At 40.0% G+C, this 20,348-nt stretch overlaps 1 protein-coding gene across 2 annotated transcripts in view; it reads left to right on the top strand.

The window, feature by feature from the left end:
- The window catches only part of LOC126262679 (WW domain-containing oxidoreductase), a 196,519-nt gene extending 176,626 nt beyond the window's left edge, over positions 1–19,893 (top strand). The window contains exon 8 of one of the 2 annotated variants that reach the window (XM_049959455.1): positions 19,572–19,891. In XM_049959455.1, coding sequence (XP_049815412.1) covers positions 19,572–19,629 — 58 coding nt within the window. In that variant the 3' untranslated portion in view covers positions 19,630–19,891. Of the gene's footprint in view, positions 1–19,571 lie in introns of both variants that reach the window. The other variant, XM_049959454.1, reaches the window with a different exon arrangement.
- The last annotated feature ends 455 nt before the right edge of the window (positions 19,894–20,348 follow it).

Genomic DNA, 20,348 nt, shown 5'->3' on the forward strand with positions numbered 1-20,348 from the left:
CCTCACAAGAATGTGGGAAGCAGGTAAAAGTGCATTATGTGTCAAGCGAAGCTTAGAACGAATTTAGTTTTAGCTGTGCCCATCGTGTCATAGGTGCCATCTTAGAACAGAGAGAGAAAGAGAAATGTTATTGTTGATGCAACTCCTGATTCAAATCGTATTGAACAGACAGCATTCATCGTGCATTGTATTTACTTCAAGAAAGGAATTGATGAATATAAAATAAATGTACAGTGTTTGGAATTCATAGATTGTAATCAGAAAATGAGAGTTGCTAAGGCACATTTAATTCGATCAACACTTGTGAAACACTCAGTTCTTATCAGTGAGTGCTGCAGACAAGGTTGTGATAATGAAAGTAATATTAGAGAATCTTACAAAGGATTGGTTTGTTGGTTTGGGGAGTAGACAGACTAAACTGCTAGATTGTCAGGTCTTGGAAGAAAATGAATCCTATCACTTGAAATCGGGGAAATGAACAAAAGGTGTAAAATGAACTGTGTAACCACACAGAAGAAGAAAATGAAAGAAGCAAGCCAAAAGTGAAAACATTAACTGAAAGGAAAAAAGTGGTAGGAGGTGGTAAAACAATATAGCAGATAGGCTGGTCTGGCTGATCGCAAGGATTAGAAAGGATGAGCCAGCCACTCTGCAACACACTAAAATCTCCAGCCTAAAAGCACAAGGAAAGAAAACACAGATGGTAAAAGGATGAACACAAAGTCAGACAGCACCAGGAAGAGTGAGGAAGAGTTAAAACATAGGTAGGGTGAAGGCCTGGGAGAGATCGCATGCCCGCTCTTAGATTGAGTGATATTACAAAGCAGCTCAGACACATTTCTTCAGTGAAATCCTGTTGCAAAATTATCTGTATGTGCTTGTCATGGTTTTATGTGGAGTTTATGCAACTGAGAGCTGTCGTGAAGCAGATACTTTTTTCAGAATGCTTCAACTTCTTTTCAGCTTGTTCAGTATCAGTCCACAATGGTGGTAAATTCTGAAACAGTGTATTAATAGTTCTTTATACTCCATGTCTGATACCTGCTGCAGTGCTCAGGCTGGTGCTGCAATATCAACAGCAGCTTACGTTGATAAAATTGTTCAGACTCTCAGTAACTTAAATTTTTCAGCTGAAACATGTTCTGTGATACAGGGTGTTTTGGATTATGTGTGATCATTCAAGTGTTTAATCATGGCATCAGTTCAGCTAAAGTTGATGGTGCCAATTGATTACAGAAGCAGTTACTACAAGCTCGAAACACTATCATTGATGTTGAGGTAGAACACTCTGAGAGCTTATTAAATGAATTAACATATCTTCATGAATATTGGAACGCCATTCTCCCTGATTGAAAAGTGTCGCCAGTGTAATTAATATCAGTCCTGAATTTCAGGAGGTGCACCTTAAGAAGAGGAAATCATTTCATGATAAAACCAGTAATGAAGTGACGTGTGAATTCAGGAAATGTATTCAAGATAAGTCTATTTTATGCCATTATTGGCACTCTAAGTGTCTAACTCAAAAATCCAATTTCAAACACTTAAGATTTTAGAGGAAACATTTGGGTTTTATGGAAATACTCAAAGATGACCAGTGAACACATTACTGAGTTACGCCTGTTATTTATCAAAGAATATTGTAATGATGTCATGACAGATTTTGAGGATGATATTTAATATTTGAAAACAACTCATTCTTCAAACTTAGAATGCATTACTTTGGAACCATTGGAACCCTTGAATAAGAGACACAAGCTTAAAATTTTAAGCTTGTTTCCACAGCTTTGTGCAAATTTTACACTCTTCCAGTGACTGTAAAGTTGTCTCAGGTCAACTATGCATCATTGATGTCTCACTGATTTGAGGACCTAGACAACTGAGTATAATAGGCAAGGCAACTAGACTCTGATGCTGTGATTCATACATTTCCTGAACAAAAGGCTTGCAAAGTGCCATTGACAGAGTTATAGTCAAGTTGGTTCTACTGTGCTACCCATTGCTTGACTAATTGGAATTTACGTGTGAATGTGCTGATGTCTGTTTACTGAAGTTTGTGGGCACGCCAGGGAACGAGTCAGATCAGAACACTCCTATCGCATTGTTACTGGCACCAGACATTTCATCAATAAGCAAATCATTATAAGACTTAGTCTTTTGATGACTTCTTCTCAGGTTATCAGCCAACTTCTCCAGAAGATGATGGGTACAAAACTCATCGAAACGTTGCGAGAATACGGTGGCTGATAACCCAAGAAGAATTCATTATTGGAATATGCCGAGAAAGACTGCAATCACATATACTTAGTCTTTTGTTTTAAAGTGGAGTGAAAGTAAAATAAAGCAATTTAAAAATAAAAATAAATTGAGCATACCTGTATTTTACAGTAATTCATTGTTGAGTATTATCTGAAGCTGAACTTGTAAGTTTAATCAGTCCTATCAGCTTTCTACCTTGCATTGTACGTCATGGTTGAGCTATCGTCCAGTACCCTATTTGTGATGCTCTTGGGCTCCTGATAAGTCTTTGTCATTACTTTTGATACCAGTTTATTTTAATCCTTTCAGTGTCCTACTCCATGAAAGCATCATGGTGCTAGTATTCTTTCACAACATATTTGACCTTTGCACACTCATTCACGATATGTCTGGTGTGTTAGTTCTTTCAAACCTGCAGTGAGAAACTGGAGACATGATTGATGTCTGTTATTTTTTACTATAACAGAACATTATACAAGGTGTATCATAACACCTATTACGTTTTCTGAAATAATAGAAGGCATGAAATTAAACATTTTTCTCAATAAAACGATATCCAGCTATGCATCGTTTTGAACTTGCACTGGGATGAAGAATGTTATATATTATAATAAAAGTGCTGGAAAGACTTCATCGCAAAATGAGTGCTTGATCTTAGCAAGGGCACATCACACATGTGCGCTACTAATTATTCTCTTTCTGTGAAATTATTATAATTAAATACAAGGAAAATTACAAATATATTTATAAATGTTATTGAAATTATCAGTTGCCACAGTCTAATTCTGATTGAAAATGTGGATGGAAAGCAGACATGTGAATTCAGAAAATGTGCTCAGAAAAAAAATTATGAATTGGAGGCAGGAAATTGAACTTTCAGTGTCAGTTCTGTAATTAGGGAGCCTGTCTTCGCATGCTTTTGTAGGAAAACAATGTTGCATATTATAATACCTGCAACTAAGTAAATAAATTTCGCAGAAGATATACTGTAACTTATAACAACAAGTTAACCCCAGTAGTTGCTTCCATGGTAAGAATTACAACTGAAACAAAAGCATCTAAGACCTGAGTGGTGAGCTCTGGCTTTTGTATAGAAAATTAAGCATTTGCAAACACGGTACTACTGATAAGTACCAGTAATCTGTACATTTCTGTCCTCTGCAACATCAGAAAATCAGGAACACTCGGATACTCCTGTACATAAACTTTCTGCTCTGTGTCGGAACATTTTGCACTATTGCTTTGTGGGCATCAGCTTTCAAAATACAATGCAGTGACAAATCTGTATAACTTCCTTAAATGTTCACACATTCTGTAATATAGCGTTACACTGTGTACAACTTGCAACTGAAGTTAGTACTGATAGTAGTGGCTCAGTGATAGCGGTGTATATACTACCACATACTCTGATTTAAGTTATTGCAACTGTTAATTCACTCGAATTGCGATGGCAATATCTCGTGCAACATATGTTACCGTAGTATAACCAGCGGACAAATGCTACTGTCAGAAAAGGTGAATATTTTCCTCTTGAAAAGCCTCTGACAGAATAGTGAGAAACCAGTTGCCTGAAACCTCATCCCACCTTCCTCACCAAAAATTTTGGCATTTGAACATATTTGTGCTGTTTTAACAGAATGCATTCTGCATCCTTTTATCTAGACTTTCTGTGTAGTGAAACCATCATACTCAACATCTCCCTCTCACTACCACTGTCTGTCTCACTGCCACTGCCTTGTTTTTCTTCCATTGATTTACAGTATAGCATGTCCCACAACCCCTCATTTACACTATCTTCTTTTGTCTTTCCTTGCGGGGGGTTACAACTTAATTTTTCCCCTACTCAATTTTTATTTTAATTTCCTGTTTCTCCTCTCTCTTTTCCTCCCATTGCCTCTATCTGCATGCAACTCTCTCTCTCTCTCTCTCTCTCTCTCTCTCTCTCTCTCTCTCTCTCCTCCCTCCCCCTCCCTCTCCCCCTCCCCCTCCTCTCCCTCACCCCTCCTCTCCCCCTCCCCTCCCTCTTCCCTCCCCTCCCCCTCCTCTCCCCCTCCCCTCCCTCTTCCCTCCCCTCCCCCTCCCCCTCCCCTCCTCTTCCCCCTCCTCTCCCTCTCTCTCTCTCCCCCCCTCCTCTCCCTCTCCCCCTCCCTATCCCTCTCCCCCCCACTCCCCCCAACCCGCTCCCTCTATTTTACTGCCATTCTCTCTCACTGACCATCAATATCTCTTTTCTCTTTGGCTCCCACAGCAGTTGTCTTCACCCAATTCTCTTACTCTTTCACTGACACTTTCTCTCTCCCTCAGTCACTGTGTCCTCTGTCTTACGCCATCACTGTCTATCTACTACTCTCTCTCAGCACAAAAAGTGCAGATATGTTTGCATGCCAAAATTTGTGGTGAGGAAGACAGAATGAGGATTGGGGCAGCTGGTTCCCCACTTTTCTGTCAGAATCTCTTCAAGAGGAACATATTCGCCTTTCTGTGCTCTAACATGAGCATTTTTCTGCTGGTTCCCTTCTTTTTCCTGCTTACAAGTATATAAAATAAATTCAGTAGGTCAGAAAAGTTTTGAAAGCTTAATTGTATACTTCAACACATTTATATGCCTTGACACATATACTGATGAGCAAAAACATTATGACTACCCACTTAGTAACTTGTTTTTCTGTATTTGGAATTAAATATGAGAGATTATTAGTAGATTAGTGAAGGTATGTGGGATTATATGTCTACACATAGGTCATGTAATTTGTGTAAATAACAGGCTGCTGATTTGTGTACAAGACATTGATATGAGTTCACTATAATGCTCCTCAAACCACTGTAGCACAGTTCTGGCTCCGAGACATGGGAATTACATCACGCTGCTCCCAAAGCATAATACTGCTCCCACCAGCCAGTGTCCGTGGCACGTGGCACGTTTCGAGTTGCCGTTTACCTTGATGATGCCATTTGTGGAGACGAATGGTCCCCTGCCCACTGCAGTTGTAATTGTTGATGTTGTTGGGTCAACATGTGAACAAGTAGGGGTGGTCTACTGTGGAGCTCTGTGTTCAACAATGTACAATCGAAGGTGTGCTCTAAAACACTTGTGCATGCACCAGCATTATGTTCTTTCAGTAGAAATGCCACAGATCACCATCTATCCTACTTCACAGAGCAGACGAGCCTCTGAACCCCACATTCTGTGAAGAGTCATTTCACAGGCTCTATATAATAATAATAATAATAATAATAATAATAATATGCCCTTTGTCAAAGTCACTTATCTCAATGAACTTGCACATTTGTAGCCCACATCTTCCCTACGGTGATCCCCCAATCGTGTCTGCTCCATTTACATACTTTTGTTAACACGTCGCAGCCCGCAATGCAACCAGGTGCCACCCAACATCGTGGTTAACATTGGTCATAATGTTTTGGCTATCAGTGTATGACTACGAATAACTATGCATAATACAATGTTAACACAAGACGTTTGCTTTATGCTTTTTGTTAACACTTTGCTCAATGATAGCAATTCAGTGAGAATGCCCAGTTATTGATATGTATCATAGAAAAGTAAAGATATTTTACTGAATTTCCCATTTTACATAATCTGTGGCAGTCAGTTTAAATTCTTTTCAGGCATGGTGATACCTTTTTTAGCCTGTTTTTTGTTACAGCAGTATCACTTAAAGCATATTTGTGAAGGCATAAAGTGTTCATTATAAAAAGACATTGCGCCATAAAATTTTATTGATGAAAAAATGATGAAAACCATAGTTTGGTGAGCTCAGAAACATAGCAGTGACCCTAGAACCCTTGCCATGTGTTCATTACACCAGTTAAAACAACAGTTACATCACGGACCAGATATTATGTGTGTAGTTTACAGTATCAGTACAATAACTTTGAACCTCTGGACCTTGGTAATAGATAATGATATTTATAAAAGTTTCAAAATTCCTTAAGAATATCATCTTAAGAACATATGATAAAATTTTCAGCAATCTGTCATCAATAGAAATTACAGAAGTGGCCATCCTAACAATTGGTACCTTTTCTGCCCCCCACATATATATATATATATATATATATATATATATATATATATATATATAAAGAAAGAAAGTGATGAGACTTACCAAACAAAAGCGCTGGCAGGTCGATAGACACACACACACACACACACACACACACACATATATATATATATATATATATATATATATATATATATATATATATATATATATATATATATAAAGATGATGTGACTTACCAAATGAAAGTGCTGGCAGGTCGACAGACACACAAACAAACACAAACATACACACAAAATTCAAGCTTTCGCAACAAACTGTTGCCTCATCAGGAAAGAGGGAAGGAGAGGGAAAGACGAAAGGATGTGGGTTTTAAGGGAGAGGGTAAGGAGTCATTCCAATCCCGGGAGCGGAAAGACTTACCTTAGGGGGAAAAAAGGACAGGTATACACTCGCGCACACACACACATATCCATCCACACATACAGACACAAGCAGACATATTTAAAGACCAAAATAAATGTCTGCTTATGTTTGTATATGTGTGGATGGATATGTGTGTGTGTGCGAGTGTATACCTGTCCTTTTTTCCCCCTAAGGTAAGTCTTTCCGCTCCCGGGATTGGAATGACTCCTTACCCTCTCCCTTAAAACCTACATCCTTTCGTCTTTCCCTCTCCTTCCCTCTTTCCTGATGAGGCAACAGTTTGTTGCGAAAGCTTGAATTTTGTGTGTATATTTGTGTTTGTTTGTGTGTCTATCGACCTGCCAGCACTTTTGTTTGGTAAGTCTCATCATCTTTCTTTATATATATACACTCCTGGAAATGGAAAAAAGAACACATTGACACCGGTGTGTCAGACCCACCATACTTGCTCCGGACACTGCGAGAGGGCTGTACAAGCAATGATCACACGCACGGCACAGCGGACACACCAGGAACCGCGGTGTTGGCCGTCGAATGGCGCTAGCTGCGCAGCATTTGTGCACCGCCGCCGTCAGTGTCAGCCAGTTTGCCGTGGCATACGGAGCTCCATCGCAGTCTTTAACACTGGTAGCATGCCGCGACAGCGTGGACGTGAACCGTATGTGCAGTTGACGGACTTTGAGCGAGGGCGTATAGTGGGCATGCGGGAGGCCGGGTGGACGTACCGCCGAATTGCTCAACACGTGGGGCGTGAGGTCTCCACAGTACATCGATGTTGTCGCCAGTGGTCGGCGGAAGGTGCACGTGCCCGTCGACCTGGGACCGGACCGCAGCGACGCACGGATGCACGCCAAGACCGTAGGATCCTACGCAGTGCCGTAGGGGACCGCACCGCCACTTCCCAGCAAATTAGGGACACTGTTGCTCCTGGGGTATCGGCGAGGACCATTCGCAACCGTCTCCATGAAGCTGGGCTACGGTCCCGCACACCGTTAGGCCGTCTTCCGCTCACGCCCCAACATCGTGCAGCCCGCCTCCAGTGGTGTCGCGACAGGCGTGAATGGAGGGACGAATGGAGACGTGTCGTCTTCAGCGATGAGAGTCGCTTCTGCCTTGGTGCCAATGATGGTCGTATGCGTGTTTGGCGCCGTGCAGGTGAGCGCCACAATCAGGACTGCATACGACCGAGGCACACAGGGCCAACACCCGGCATCATGGTATGGGGAGCGATCTCCTACACTGGCCGTACACCACTGGTGATCGTCGAGGGGAAACTGAATAGTGCACGGTACATCCAAACCGTCATCGAACCCATCGTTCTACCATTCCTAGACCGGCAAGGGAACTTGCTGTTCCAACAGGACAATGCACGTCCGCATGTATCCCGTGCCACCCAACGTGCTCTAGAAGGTGTAAGTCAACTACCCTGGCCAGCAAGATCTCCGGATCTGTCCCCCATTGAGCATGTTTGGGACTGGATGAAGCGTCGTCTCACGCGGTCTGCACGTCCAGCACGAACGCTGGTCCAACTGAGGCGCCAGGTGGAAATGGCATGGCAAGCCGTTCCACAGGACTACATCCAGCATCTCTACGATCGTCTCCATGGGAGAATAGCAGCCTGCATTGCTGCGAAAGGTGGATATACACTGTACTAGTGCCGACATTGTGCATGCTCTGTTGCCTGTGTCTATATGCCTGTGGTTCTGTCAGTGTGATCATGTGATGTATCTGACCCCAGGAATGTGTCAATAAAGTTTCCCCTTCCTGGGACAATGAATTCACGATGTTCTTATTTCAATTTCCAGGAGTGTATATATATATATATATATATATATATATATATATATATATATATATGTGTGTGTGTGTGTGTGTGTGTGTGTGTGTGTGTGTACTTACTTATCGCGAATGGACCCAGAAGGATCACGCAAAGCTTTCTGACGTCGTTTCTTTCATTCGTTCTCCATGTTTTCTTTTTCTTTCTTCTGTCCATTTTGTTCCTGGTCTCTTTAGTGCTTCCTTCTCCGACAATACATTCCACTTTTCCACCTTATTTCTAAAAGTTTTTCTATCTTTGACATCTTTAAGTTCAATATTTGCTTCTTGTAAATCTAATTTTACTTGGCTAATCCATGGTGTGTTGATTTGACTTTTTCTATGTAAGTGAGAATTCTGTTGGTGAGTCGTGTGGGGGGAAGCCTAGTGACATGTACATAAAATTTTAATCTTCGCCTTCTTATGTCTGCTGCCAGGTTTGATATAGTTTCTGTGGTTCTTCTTGATTGTATCCGGTATCCTTCTTCTGTTAATTTTGGACCTAAAATCTTTCTCATAATTTTTCGTTCTTGTTTTAGTATTTTTTCTAAATCACATTTTGTGTGGAGTGTGAGCGTTTCACTAGCATATAGTGCTGCTGGCTTAATTACTGCGCAGTAGTGTCTGATTTTTGTGTTCGAGGAGATGCATTTTTTATTGTATATTTCATGTGTCATACCATATGCTCTCTTCATTTTCTGTTGTCTGATCTTCTGTGCAACTTTCTCTCCTCCGGTTGGCTCCAAAATTTCACCTAGGTATTTAAAATGTTTTACTCTATTTATTTTTCCATATTTTGTGTTCAAACTGTGTATATGGAATTTTGTACAGAAAAATTCTGTCTTTTGAAACGAAATTTGTAAACCTACTTTATCCGCGCATTCCTTAAGGATCTCTATTTGTTTGGTGGCGATTTCTTCATCATCTGCAAGTATGGCCAAGTCGTCCGCTAATGCTAAACAAGATATCTCCACGTTGTCTTTGGTTCTACCAAGATGGATTGGTTTCCAGTAGGATTGATTTTTTAATTCTTTTTCCCATTCCTTAATGACTTTATCCAGGACTATATTAAACAAAAGTGGAGATAGCCCGTCACCTTGACGTACTCCAGTTTTTATGAGAAAAGGTTCAGAGATTTCTCCCCTGAATTTAACTTTAGATACAGTGTCTGTCAGTGATTCTTTGATAAGCCTTAGTGTTTTGGAGTCAAGTCCAAGTTCCTCTAAAATGTTAAACAAAGATTGCCGGTCAATTGAGTCATAGGCTTTCTTAAAATCTACAAATGTACAAATTATGGGGGCATTTCTAATTGCTTTGTGTTTTAATATTGTCTTTAAATTAAATATTTGTTCTATGCATGAGCGACCGGGGCGGAAGCCTGCTTGATAATCACCAATTTGGCATTCCAGCTGCTCTTGTGTTCTTTTCAGCAGGCATGTTGAGAGAATTTTGTAGGTGACTTATAAAAGTGAGATTCCCCTGTAGTTATTGACATTTGTTCTGTCTCCTTTTTTATGTAACGGGTGAATAAGGGCACATTTCCACTCCTCTGGTAATTTTTCTGTTTCCCATATTTTTGTTATTATTTTTGTGAGCTCTTGCAACGTCTTTGGTCCTAGGTTTTTTAATAGCTCTGCAACAATGCCATCTTCGCCAGATGTTCTATTATTTTTTAAGTTTTTAATGTGACATTTGATTTCTTCCTGTGTTGGTGGTAATGAATCCGGTTGAGCGTTGGCACAGATTTCTTTGGGAAACCTTAAACTAGGTTCTGGGCAATTTAGTAGGTTAGAAAATATTGAGCCAATACTTGACAGTTTTCCTGGTTTGTTAGGGCTAATTTACCATCAGGTTTTCTGAAACATAAATTTTGAGGGATATATCCTCGTATTTTATCTGCGAAAGTTCTGTAAAAGTCTCTTGTATTATAGTTTTGGAAATTTTCTTCTATGGCATCCAGTTGTGCCTTTGTGTACTTCCTTTTTGCTTGCCTAATAGATTTTGAAACCTGTTTTCTAACCTCGTTAAATAAATGTAGACTTTCTTGTGATTTTTTACTGTTATATTCTTGAAATGCCTTTTTTCTCCTTTCCAATGCATTTTCACAGTCCGAATCCCACCAAGGGTGTTTGAATATCTTTTTCAAGGGAATAGTTTCCTTAGCTATTCGCGTGATTTTAGAATGAAATTCTTCCCATGTGTTTGCCTTTTCCTTCTCCCATTCTTCTTTTACTTTAGATTCTTTAATCTTCTTGGTGTCATATTTCTGTATTTCTGTTTTCTTCTGATGACTTCTTCATGCTGTAAACTTGATTTTAATTCTAGTTAGGTAATGGTCTGAATCAATGTTTGCTCCTCTGCGTACTTGGACGTCGTAAATTTCTTTTTGTACTGGGTATGAAATCGCCACATGATCTATTTGAAACTCGCCAATTTGTTGTATAGGAGATCTCCATGTCTTTTGTTTTCTTGGACATTTTCTTAGAGATGTTGATATTATCTTCAGGTTATTCTGCTTACATAGTTCGACGAGCCTTGTACCATTTTTATTGGTAAATTTATGTGCAGGATATTTGCCTACAGTTTTTTGGTGGATTTTCTCTCTCTCTCTCTCTCTCTCTCTCTCTCTCTCTCTCTCTCTATATATATATATATATATATATATATATATATATATATATATATATATATATATATATATATATATATATATATATATATAATAGAGGGAAACATTCCACGTAGGAAAAATATATCTAAAAGCAAAGAAGATGTGACTTACCAAATGAAAGTGCTGGCAGGTCGACAGACACACAAACAAACACACAAAATTCAAGCTTTCGCAACAAACTGTTGCCTCATCAGGGAAGAGGGAAAGAGAGGGAAAGACGAAAGGATGTGGGTTTTAAGGGAGAGGGTAAGGAGTCATTCCAATCCCGGGAGCAGAAAGACTTACCTTAGGGGGAAAAAAGGACAGGTATACACTCGCGCGCGCACACACACCTATCCATCCATCCATCCACACCTATCTACCAGCACTTTCCCTATACACCCTCCCACCACCACCTACTCCAGTCCTGTAACCCGGAAGGTGTACACGATCAAAGGCAGAGCCACGTGTGAAAGCACCCACGTGATCTACCAACTGACCTGCCTACACTGTGATGCATTCTATGTGGGAATGACCAGCAACAAACTGTCCATTCGCATGAATGGACACAGGCAGACAGTGTTTGTTGGTAATGAGGATCACCCTGTGGCTAAACATGCCTTGGTGCACGGCCAGCACATCTTGGCGCAGTGTTACACCGTCTGGGTTATCTGGATACTTCCCACTAACACCAACCTATCCGAACTCCGGAGATGGGAACTTGCTCTTCAATATATCCTCTCTTCCCGCTATCCACCAGGCCTCAATCTCCGCTAATTTCAAGTTGCCGCCACTCATACCTCACCTGTCATTCAACAACATCTTTGCCTCTGCACTTCTGACTCGACTGACATCTCTGCCCAAACTCTTTGTCTTTAAATATGTCTGCTTGTGTCTGTATATGTGTGGATGGATATGTGTGTGTGTGCGCGAGTGTATACCCGTCCTTTTTTCCCCCTAAGGTAAGTCTTTCCGCTCCCGGGATGGGAATGACTCCTTACCATCTCCCTTAAAACCCACATCCTTTTGTCTTTCCCTCTCCTTCCCTCTTTCCTGATGAGGCAACAGTTTGTTGCGAAAGCTTGAATTTTGTGTGTATGTTTGTGTTTGTTTGTGTGTCTGTCGACCTGCCAGCACCTTCATTTGGTAAGTCACATCATCTTTGTATATATATATGCCGTAGCTTACCAATCCAGAAAGCATTGGTATGTTGATAGAGATATTTTTCCCACATAGAATGTTTCCAAGAGAGAGAGAGAGAGAGAGAGAGAGAGAGAGAGAGAGAGAGAGAGAGAGAGTATCTTCATAACAGGTATAGATTTTCGAAAATGGGGTTTATAGTTGAACTTCTAAAGAATGTACAGTAAAAATTTGAGCCTCTTGCTATGGTTAGTTACTTAGATTCTTGTGACCCATGGTGAAAAAATGGCTGAAAACAGATATTTGCAGTTTTCTGTGTAAGTTCGGTAACTTTGAACCTCTGGCCATCGGTGTCTGATAATGATTTCAAAGAAAGTTTCAAGAATCCCGAGAAATGACATGTAAAGAAGAAATGGTAAAATTTTCTACAATCTGCTATCAATAGAAATTGTAGAAGTTGCCATCCCCACAATTGGTATTTTTCATACCCAAAGATCAGGATTTTTCAGGGTTTTCTGAGGAATTACTGGTGAGCAAATGATACTTATAAAATCAAGGCCCACCCTAGACCACACCTAACGCAAAATAACCAACTGATTTGCTCAGTTTGCTGGCCTGGAGGAAGTGTGTAGTGTTTAAATTTTGACCTTCTACTGAACGATAGCTATAATATGCCTGTTCTTCCATTAGGTATACAAATTATTGCCAGGTCAAGGCTTATCCAAAGCACTTGATCCCATATCTCTGTGATGAATAGAAATTGAGGTATGACCACCTGAAAAATGGCATTTTCATGCATAGCTTTTTAGAACATATTGGTAGTTGTGAAAATTTGTTTAGTGTTTAATAAGAAATTATATTCTGTATTTCACCCCAGTGAGAATTTTTGATGCATCTCCAATATTCCCTGAATTGTGCTATGTGTAAATCCTGTCAAATGTTCTAAAAATAGCATTAAAATTGGATTGCAACATTTGGACATGGGGTCCAATCACACATCTTGCCTCAGGCCTGGTCCTGGCTGTCAGTGGCCCTGCATATAGGACATCATCAATGACAAATCCAGCATCATCCACAACCACTGTTAAGTGTCTCTGTATTTACTGACCAAGTGCAACAGGCAGGAACTCCATCCCACACACTGACATCTGATACCTGTACAACGCCAATACATGCATTTTTGCATGCTTGTGCTCAACATTCTGGTGGGCACACCAGTTACTAATATACCAGCATTTCACATTTGCAACACCTTATCTTGCACCTACATTAACCCGTGTCCTTGCAATGTTAAGGATTTACCTTTGTTATCTAGACAAATGTATTCCCAAAATTTCATTATGCTACATTATTTATTTTTTGGTGTTGTGATTTTTTTTCCATCAGTGTATATGCCAGAGATTATAATAACCATTAAAAGTGGACAGAGAAAGCTCAGGATCACCAGTTTTTATGATTTGTTGCAACTCATCCTTCAGAGTAATAGCTGTAGGCAGAGCTAAATCAGTCCAGGCAGGTCAACCCAGTGGCATAAATAGTGATTCATATTAGACTACCCTTACCACCTAACCCACTGGAGGAATCTATTGTCCACTCACCAGTATCCCACAGCTTATCCAATAAACACTGTTGATAAGTGTTGGCTGTTTTGTGCCAATTTTTGGTAGCATTCAAGACAGATCAGATGACGCATTGTGAAACATGTTATCAGCATTGGAGATCATCACCCCATTAGTCAGCACTCATACTGGGTGTACCCAGCTGAATGACTGCTAATTCAGAAGGAAGTAGAGAAGGCTGCAAGATGACACCATTCAGCAGTCATGGAGTCATCGGTTCTCCCATGTTTTTCTCATGATGAGGAATGGTGGCAAGTGGTGTTTCTTCATCAATTACTGGTGGCAGAACAGTGTCACAAAAAAGAATGTACCCCATTGCCATGAATTTGTGACAACTTATATTGTCGGAAGGGAGCAATATGTTTCTCCACCATGAATATGCTGACAGCCTGTAGGCAGATCAATTTTAATGAGGCTAACCAGGAAAACATTGCTTTCATAACATCTGATGATCTCTATGAGTTCAAAGTTACGTAATTTGGTTGTGCAAAGCTCTAGCCATCTAAGAATGTATGAAAGACAACCTGCTTTGAAAGATTAAATAAACTACGTGCCTTTGCTATCTGGATGCAGTGTTATTTTCTTAGAGATATTTGAAGAGCATGTAAACTGCTTTTCAATTATGCTGAAGTTTATCCAAGACACAGGTCTTCACGTGAAACAAAAATCTTAGAGCAACTAGTTAACAAAAACAGATTCCATCCTGATCCAGAAAAACTAAAAAAAATAGCAAATTTTCCAACACCTCAGCACATTTGCTACTTTAAAGGCTCCCTCGAAATGTGCTCCTAATGCAGATGGTTCATAAAGGCTTTCAGTTGCAAGGCACACCCACTGGAAGAACTGCTGCAGGAAGATGCCAGAGAACCTTGGAGCAAGGCGTAATCTTCCCATATACTTACCCAGGTGCTGACTTCTTCAACAGCCCTGACATTTTTTGATGATGGATGATGATGATGATGATGATGATGATGATGATGATGATACAGAAATGCACACTGTTTTGAGTGGCAGTGGAATAAATATAGTTCTAGTGTGAATCCAGAAGGGCACCAAAACAACAATGGCTTATGCCTACGGAGTACTGTACTCCCCAAATCTGATGAGAATCACTCTGGCTGAGGAAAAAGTGCCTTGGCAGTTGTTTAGGCTATCAGCAAGCTCTGATCCCATTTACATGGCAGACAATTCACTGTTGTGACTGACCACCATTCATTATACTGGCTGACAATCCTGAAAGATGAATCAGAACAGTTGGGAAGATGGGCACTGTCTGCCAGAATACATTACTACAGTGTTCAAAAATGAACCCAGACACAAAGATAAAGTCTGCCTCTTGTGGAATCGATTGGAGGGTTGTTACAGTCCTGGTGGTATATCAATCATTCCTGACAAACACAGCAGCTGAATGAAGGGAGATAAAGTATCATTGAAGACATAGAGGCCTCAGAGAAGGAAGAAGCTGTCATAGAAGAATTGTATAGAAGGAATTAAACCTAATGGTTGCTCATCGTCCCAGGTCATTTATGGCCATCCATAATGAAGTATTTTTTTCAAAACTCCCAACATCAGGTCATCTGCGACTTGCAAAGACCTTTAATAGTGTCAGAAACAGGTATCATTGGCCAGGTCTCTATCAGTTGGTCAAACATTTTAACCCTACCACTGTAGGGTATGAGTCAGTATACAGAGAATGCTGTGAGTAAAAGAATGTTATTGGCCGTGTCCAACATTATTGGAACTTTCCAGGTTGAAATCACAATGCAGTGTGCCCAGAGGATGTGTATGTGTAGCTTATTTCCATCTTTTGAATCAAGTCATGTACGTGGGTGGTAGGGGGGCCTTGGCATAATCATACTGCAGACAATTGTTATAGTGTAATAGCTTTGGAACAAGGAAAACAGTGTGATAAGAAGACTACACCATGGGAAGTTGTAGGACTGTTCTATTGACTTCACTTTGAGTGATGTTCTGTGATGTTTAGCAATGAGTCTTGCTTTTATTCTTGACAGTCAAATTGATGCCAACTTGTCCATAGATGACGTGTTGAAAGGTCACAGAAAGCAGCAATTCTCAACGTCCATATCTCTCCCACTCCTGGAAACATGGTGTGGAGAGCAATTTCATGAGGCAACAGGTGTGACTTTATAATTATTGAAGGGAGGCTGAATGCCTGCAAGTATGTACTCATAACAACAATAGTAAACACTGTTTTCATACCCTTCATGACCAGGGTACCAAATGCCATATTCTAACAGGACAATGCATGACCCTACGTTGCATTTCAAGCTACAAACATATTGAAGAATGTTCAGATCCTTGACTTGCCTGACTGGTCCCTTTGTTTGTCACTCGTGGTGCATGTCTTGTTATAGGTAGGTGTATACTTTCACACCAGCCTCCAGTCAATCTTAATGAACCTTACAGATTATGTTTCTGGAATTGTAAGAAATTTCTCAAGGTGACATTTGGAGATGGTTTGCTTCCACATGACAATGAATACAAGAGTGCATTTGTGTCCTTCTGGGATCACACCTAACACTGATGGTGATGGTGGTCATCAGTTCTGAATGGAATACATATTTAATAAGTGAATACCCATTCTGTTGTGAACATATCCACAAAGTGTGACTGGTGTTTCTGGGTGTTACACTTCCCATTTCCATCTGTGTTATTCATATTGTTAAATATAATTATTGTCAGTACAGTTTTTTGTGAAAGTTTGATGTTGTAACTCCTGTTCTGTTACAAGAGGGAGGCAGAAGGTCTTTATCTGGTCTGATGAAATAAATGAAAAAAATAAATTCAATTTTTGATGTTAGTTTCATCTCAACAAACAGTGTGAAAATACCTGAGGAAGCATTCTTTACCATGTTCTGTGTGTCTGTGGCCTGCATGTTAGATCAGTTTTAACATTGTTAGTGTTAGTTGGTGGACACATGCCCTTCCTGACACCACAGCATCCCCGTGGGACGATAATTTCTTTACCCGACATGCCTGCATCTGGAGTAATCTCATGTTCAGGTGTGAGAACATGTTTGAAATGTTTTTGTAGTGTGTAACTGAGGCAGGACAAGGATATCAGCCCAGTCTCTACCTAGAGAGATGTGGAAAACTACCTAAAAACTACATCCAGGATGGCCAACACACCAGCCCTCATTGTTAATCCGCTGGGTGAATTCGAACTGGAGTCGGTGGGCCTCCCGTTGGCCCAGACACGGTCACTTTAATGTACTCAGAAATATTAGTGGGTTGCCAGTAGAATATACCAACAGAATGAAAGTACGTAATAACAGTCAATTATTAATATGACACGCAGAAATATTTTCCCACTTCTCAATTGTTAATATGACATACAGGAATATTTTTTGACTTCTCTTGTTTAATGTACAGGGTGAACATTAATAAAACCGACAAACTGCAGAGATGGATTCCTGACTGGCAATGTAGGAAAAAAGCTCTTATGAACACAAGTCTGGAAATGCATCATTGCCATGGTACATGGTGCTGATGAATGACGGTTCCTCTGACCGTGTGCCATGTGTTCCTTGCGTGTTGCAGGCTGTGTGATTGGCACAGCATTCTGTAAGCAGCAGAACGGTCCGGTTTTTGTACCAGGAACAAGCCGTGCTGGTGTTTATGTACGACCAAACAGATGGAAACGGTAGAGAGACAACATGTCTACACCAAAACAAGTACCCTCAAAGACACCAACCACATCACACAACATTTCAAGCCCTTTCTGGACATTTGTGTGACCATAGGTCCTTTCAGGCAGATAGACATGCAGGGAGGTGGCAGACTGTGCATACACCAGAACTGGAGGACCAGCTTGTACAGGATATTGAGAAGAACCTTAGCGCAAGCTCCAGGCAAGTGGCCCACCAACATGGCGGGCCAAAGTATGATTGATCATGTGTATCCTGCATGACACAGCATGCCATGGAGGCCTCTTTTAGCATCTGCTGTGATGTGGGTGTGATGCATCTCTGTACTGTGTTCAGATTTGTTGTCACTACATGCACACCATCCATTTCTGGACCCGTGTTCATAGGACATTTTTCCTTCAATTTTCAGTCAGGAATCCATCCCTGCAGTTTATCAGTTTTATTAATGTTCACCCTGTTTATTTTGACTCAAGCCACATTCTTGAATGTTCTTGTTCATGATAATCTTATGAAATCTCTATGATTTTACAAAACTCTATGATTTTATGTAAAAATTCAGGTGATTCATCTGAAAAAGACGTGCGCCATCTGTCAGTCTTTTTTATACAATGTATATTTGATTCTCAATTCTTCCTCCAAAAACTTTGAATGCCTGACAGACTCTTATAGGTGAATGGATTGCAAATATTATATTTTATTAATAGAACTTTTTATTATTAAAGAGTGAAGAACCATTATTTGCTCCCAACAGTGACATGAATAAAATTGTAGAAACTTTGTGGTCAATTATTGATGATTTGACTGTTGGCTTTCATCTCAAAATATATACTGATTTTTCTGATGTTTTGGCAGCATAAATGGTGGACTGGAGTCAAGGCATAATTTAAATGTACCTGTCATGTCAGTGTCTTGAGGGCCTTTCACTGGTCATTGCTGCTGTGGTACTCCCGTTTTTACCCCATGTTAATGATTTTCAAGGACATCTCGGATTGTGTTGTGAGGAACTATGTGTAATCCACCAATCATATTATTATATGAAAGTCAGCACTCAGCAAAGAGACATATTGAGAGATGAAATATCAGATATGGCCATCTGTGTCTTAAGTTGACAGACAGAATTGGTCATATGTTGCACAAACATATAGTAAAGTCTATTTTTAAACTGACAAAGAAGATCGGAGACTATGTCAGAAGCGTATAGGACAAAAGACAGCCACTTACAATGTCAGGAGTATATTGGTACTGTATATCATGGACATGGGGAGTAGTCTGTGTTGTAATAACCAGATGATTAATTAACACCAGGGTCACTGAATTCAAACAGTACTGCAGGTAGAGAAATTGGCCATGGTGGAGTAAGCGCTCTGACCACGAAATAAAATTCATGAACCAACGCACAGGTTTTCACTGTGGAGGAGTGCTGCTACACTTGTTTGTTCAGGGAAGCACTTAAAATTCATAAACACGACAATAGTTGTAATAATAAAGAAGAAATCTCAAGGTAAGTTGATTGATTTTGGATTCCTGTGCTGGAGTAAATGACTGTTGCAACAAATAAGTGCAGAACCACAAGTGATGACCAACAAAAGGGCTTCAGATGTTGGCACAACAGGAACACGTAATCTCTATCTGTGGGCTTGACTCCAATCTGCCATCAGCATGGAGGTGACCTTTTGACAATGTCAGCCATTCGTGCTGGTGAAACAACAGAAAAATCGGTAAAACAATGTCAGCCAAAGATGCTGAGACAAAAGCCAACACACAAAATGAAATTTGCAGTTTTGTGTTAAAATCATAAAGTTAAAACTGAAGAGAAGTATCTGGTATTTCATTCACATAGTGGAACAATAATCTTCAGGTAATGACACTAAAGACCTGAACTTTTAGACGAAAGAGTTAGAGAACACTGCCAAAATTAATCATACATGTAACTTGTATAAACAGACTTATGTATATTACTTCTTTGTTGCAGCCCAGTCTTTGAACAGGCTTCTTCTGATGATGAAACAAACATGGGCCAGAATTTATAAACATGTGTTTCATAATATGCAGGCTGTGATAGACTTAAACTTGTATAAGCATACTCAATTTTTCTATATACATTTGGTATTAATTGTTAGCTTATTATGTGGTGGTTTTTCTAAATCTTAACCATGACTTCTTGTTTAAGAGTAGATTAAATCATAGCTTAGTTAGCCCAGATTTAAATGAATTGTACATTTTATATTATCATGTCTGGAGAAGTTATGTGAAATGGATTCAATTGTTTATTACAGAAGCACTACTTTATACAATTGATGTAAAATATATTACTTTTATTATGTACAAATCAAAACATGATTTCCATTTTTTTTTGTCTTATTACAATGGTGTTTGTTTCATGGATTCTTCTATATCTGCTTGGTAAAACAGTTTCATACAAATGAAATAATGGAAAATCCAGGAGTGATAATAATGATGTGGAAAGGTAACATTGCTATTTACCACATAGAGGTGTTGGGTGGCAGGCAGACACATTTAGCTATTGGACTACGTCCTTCATCGGATGTAGGCAAAACAAAACATACACGCATTTACAACTAGCACACACATGGACGATGCCATCTCCGGCCACTAATTCCCAACAGTGTCTGAGGGGGGTACAGCAATCTTCAGTTGTGTGGGTAGTGGGGTACAGAAGAGGCATTTGGGTGGAAATGGGAGGGAAGGGATCATAGACTAGGGGGGAAGTAAGGGATCCTAGAATAGG

Source organism: Schistocerca nitens, chromosome 6 (genome assembly GCF_023898315.1).
Source record: "Schistocerca nitens isolate TAMUIC-IGC-003100 chromosome 6, iqSchNite1.1, whole genome shotgun sequence".
Taxonomy (NCBI): domain Eukaryota; kingdom Metazoa; phylum Arthropoda; class Insecta; order Orthoptera; family Acrididae; genus Schistocerca; species Schistocerca nitens.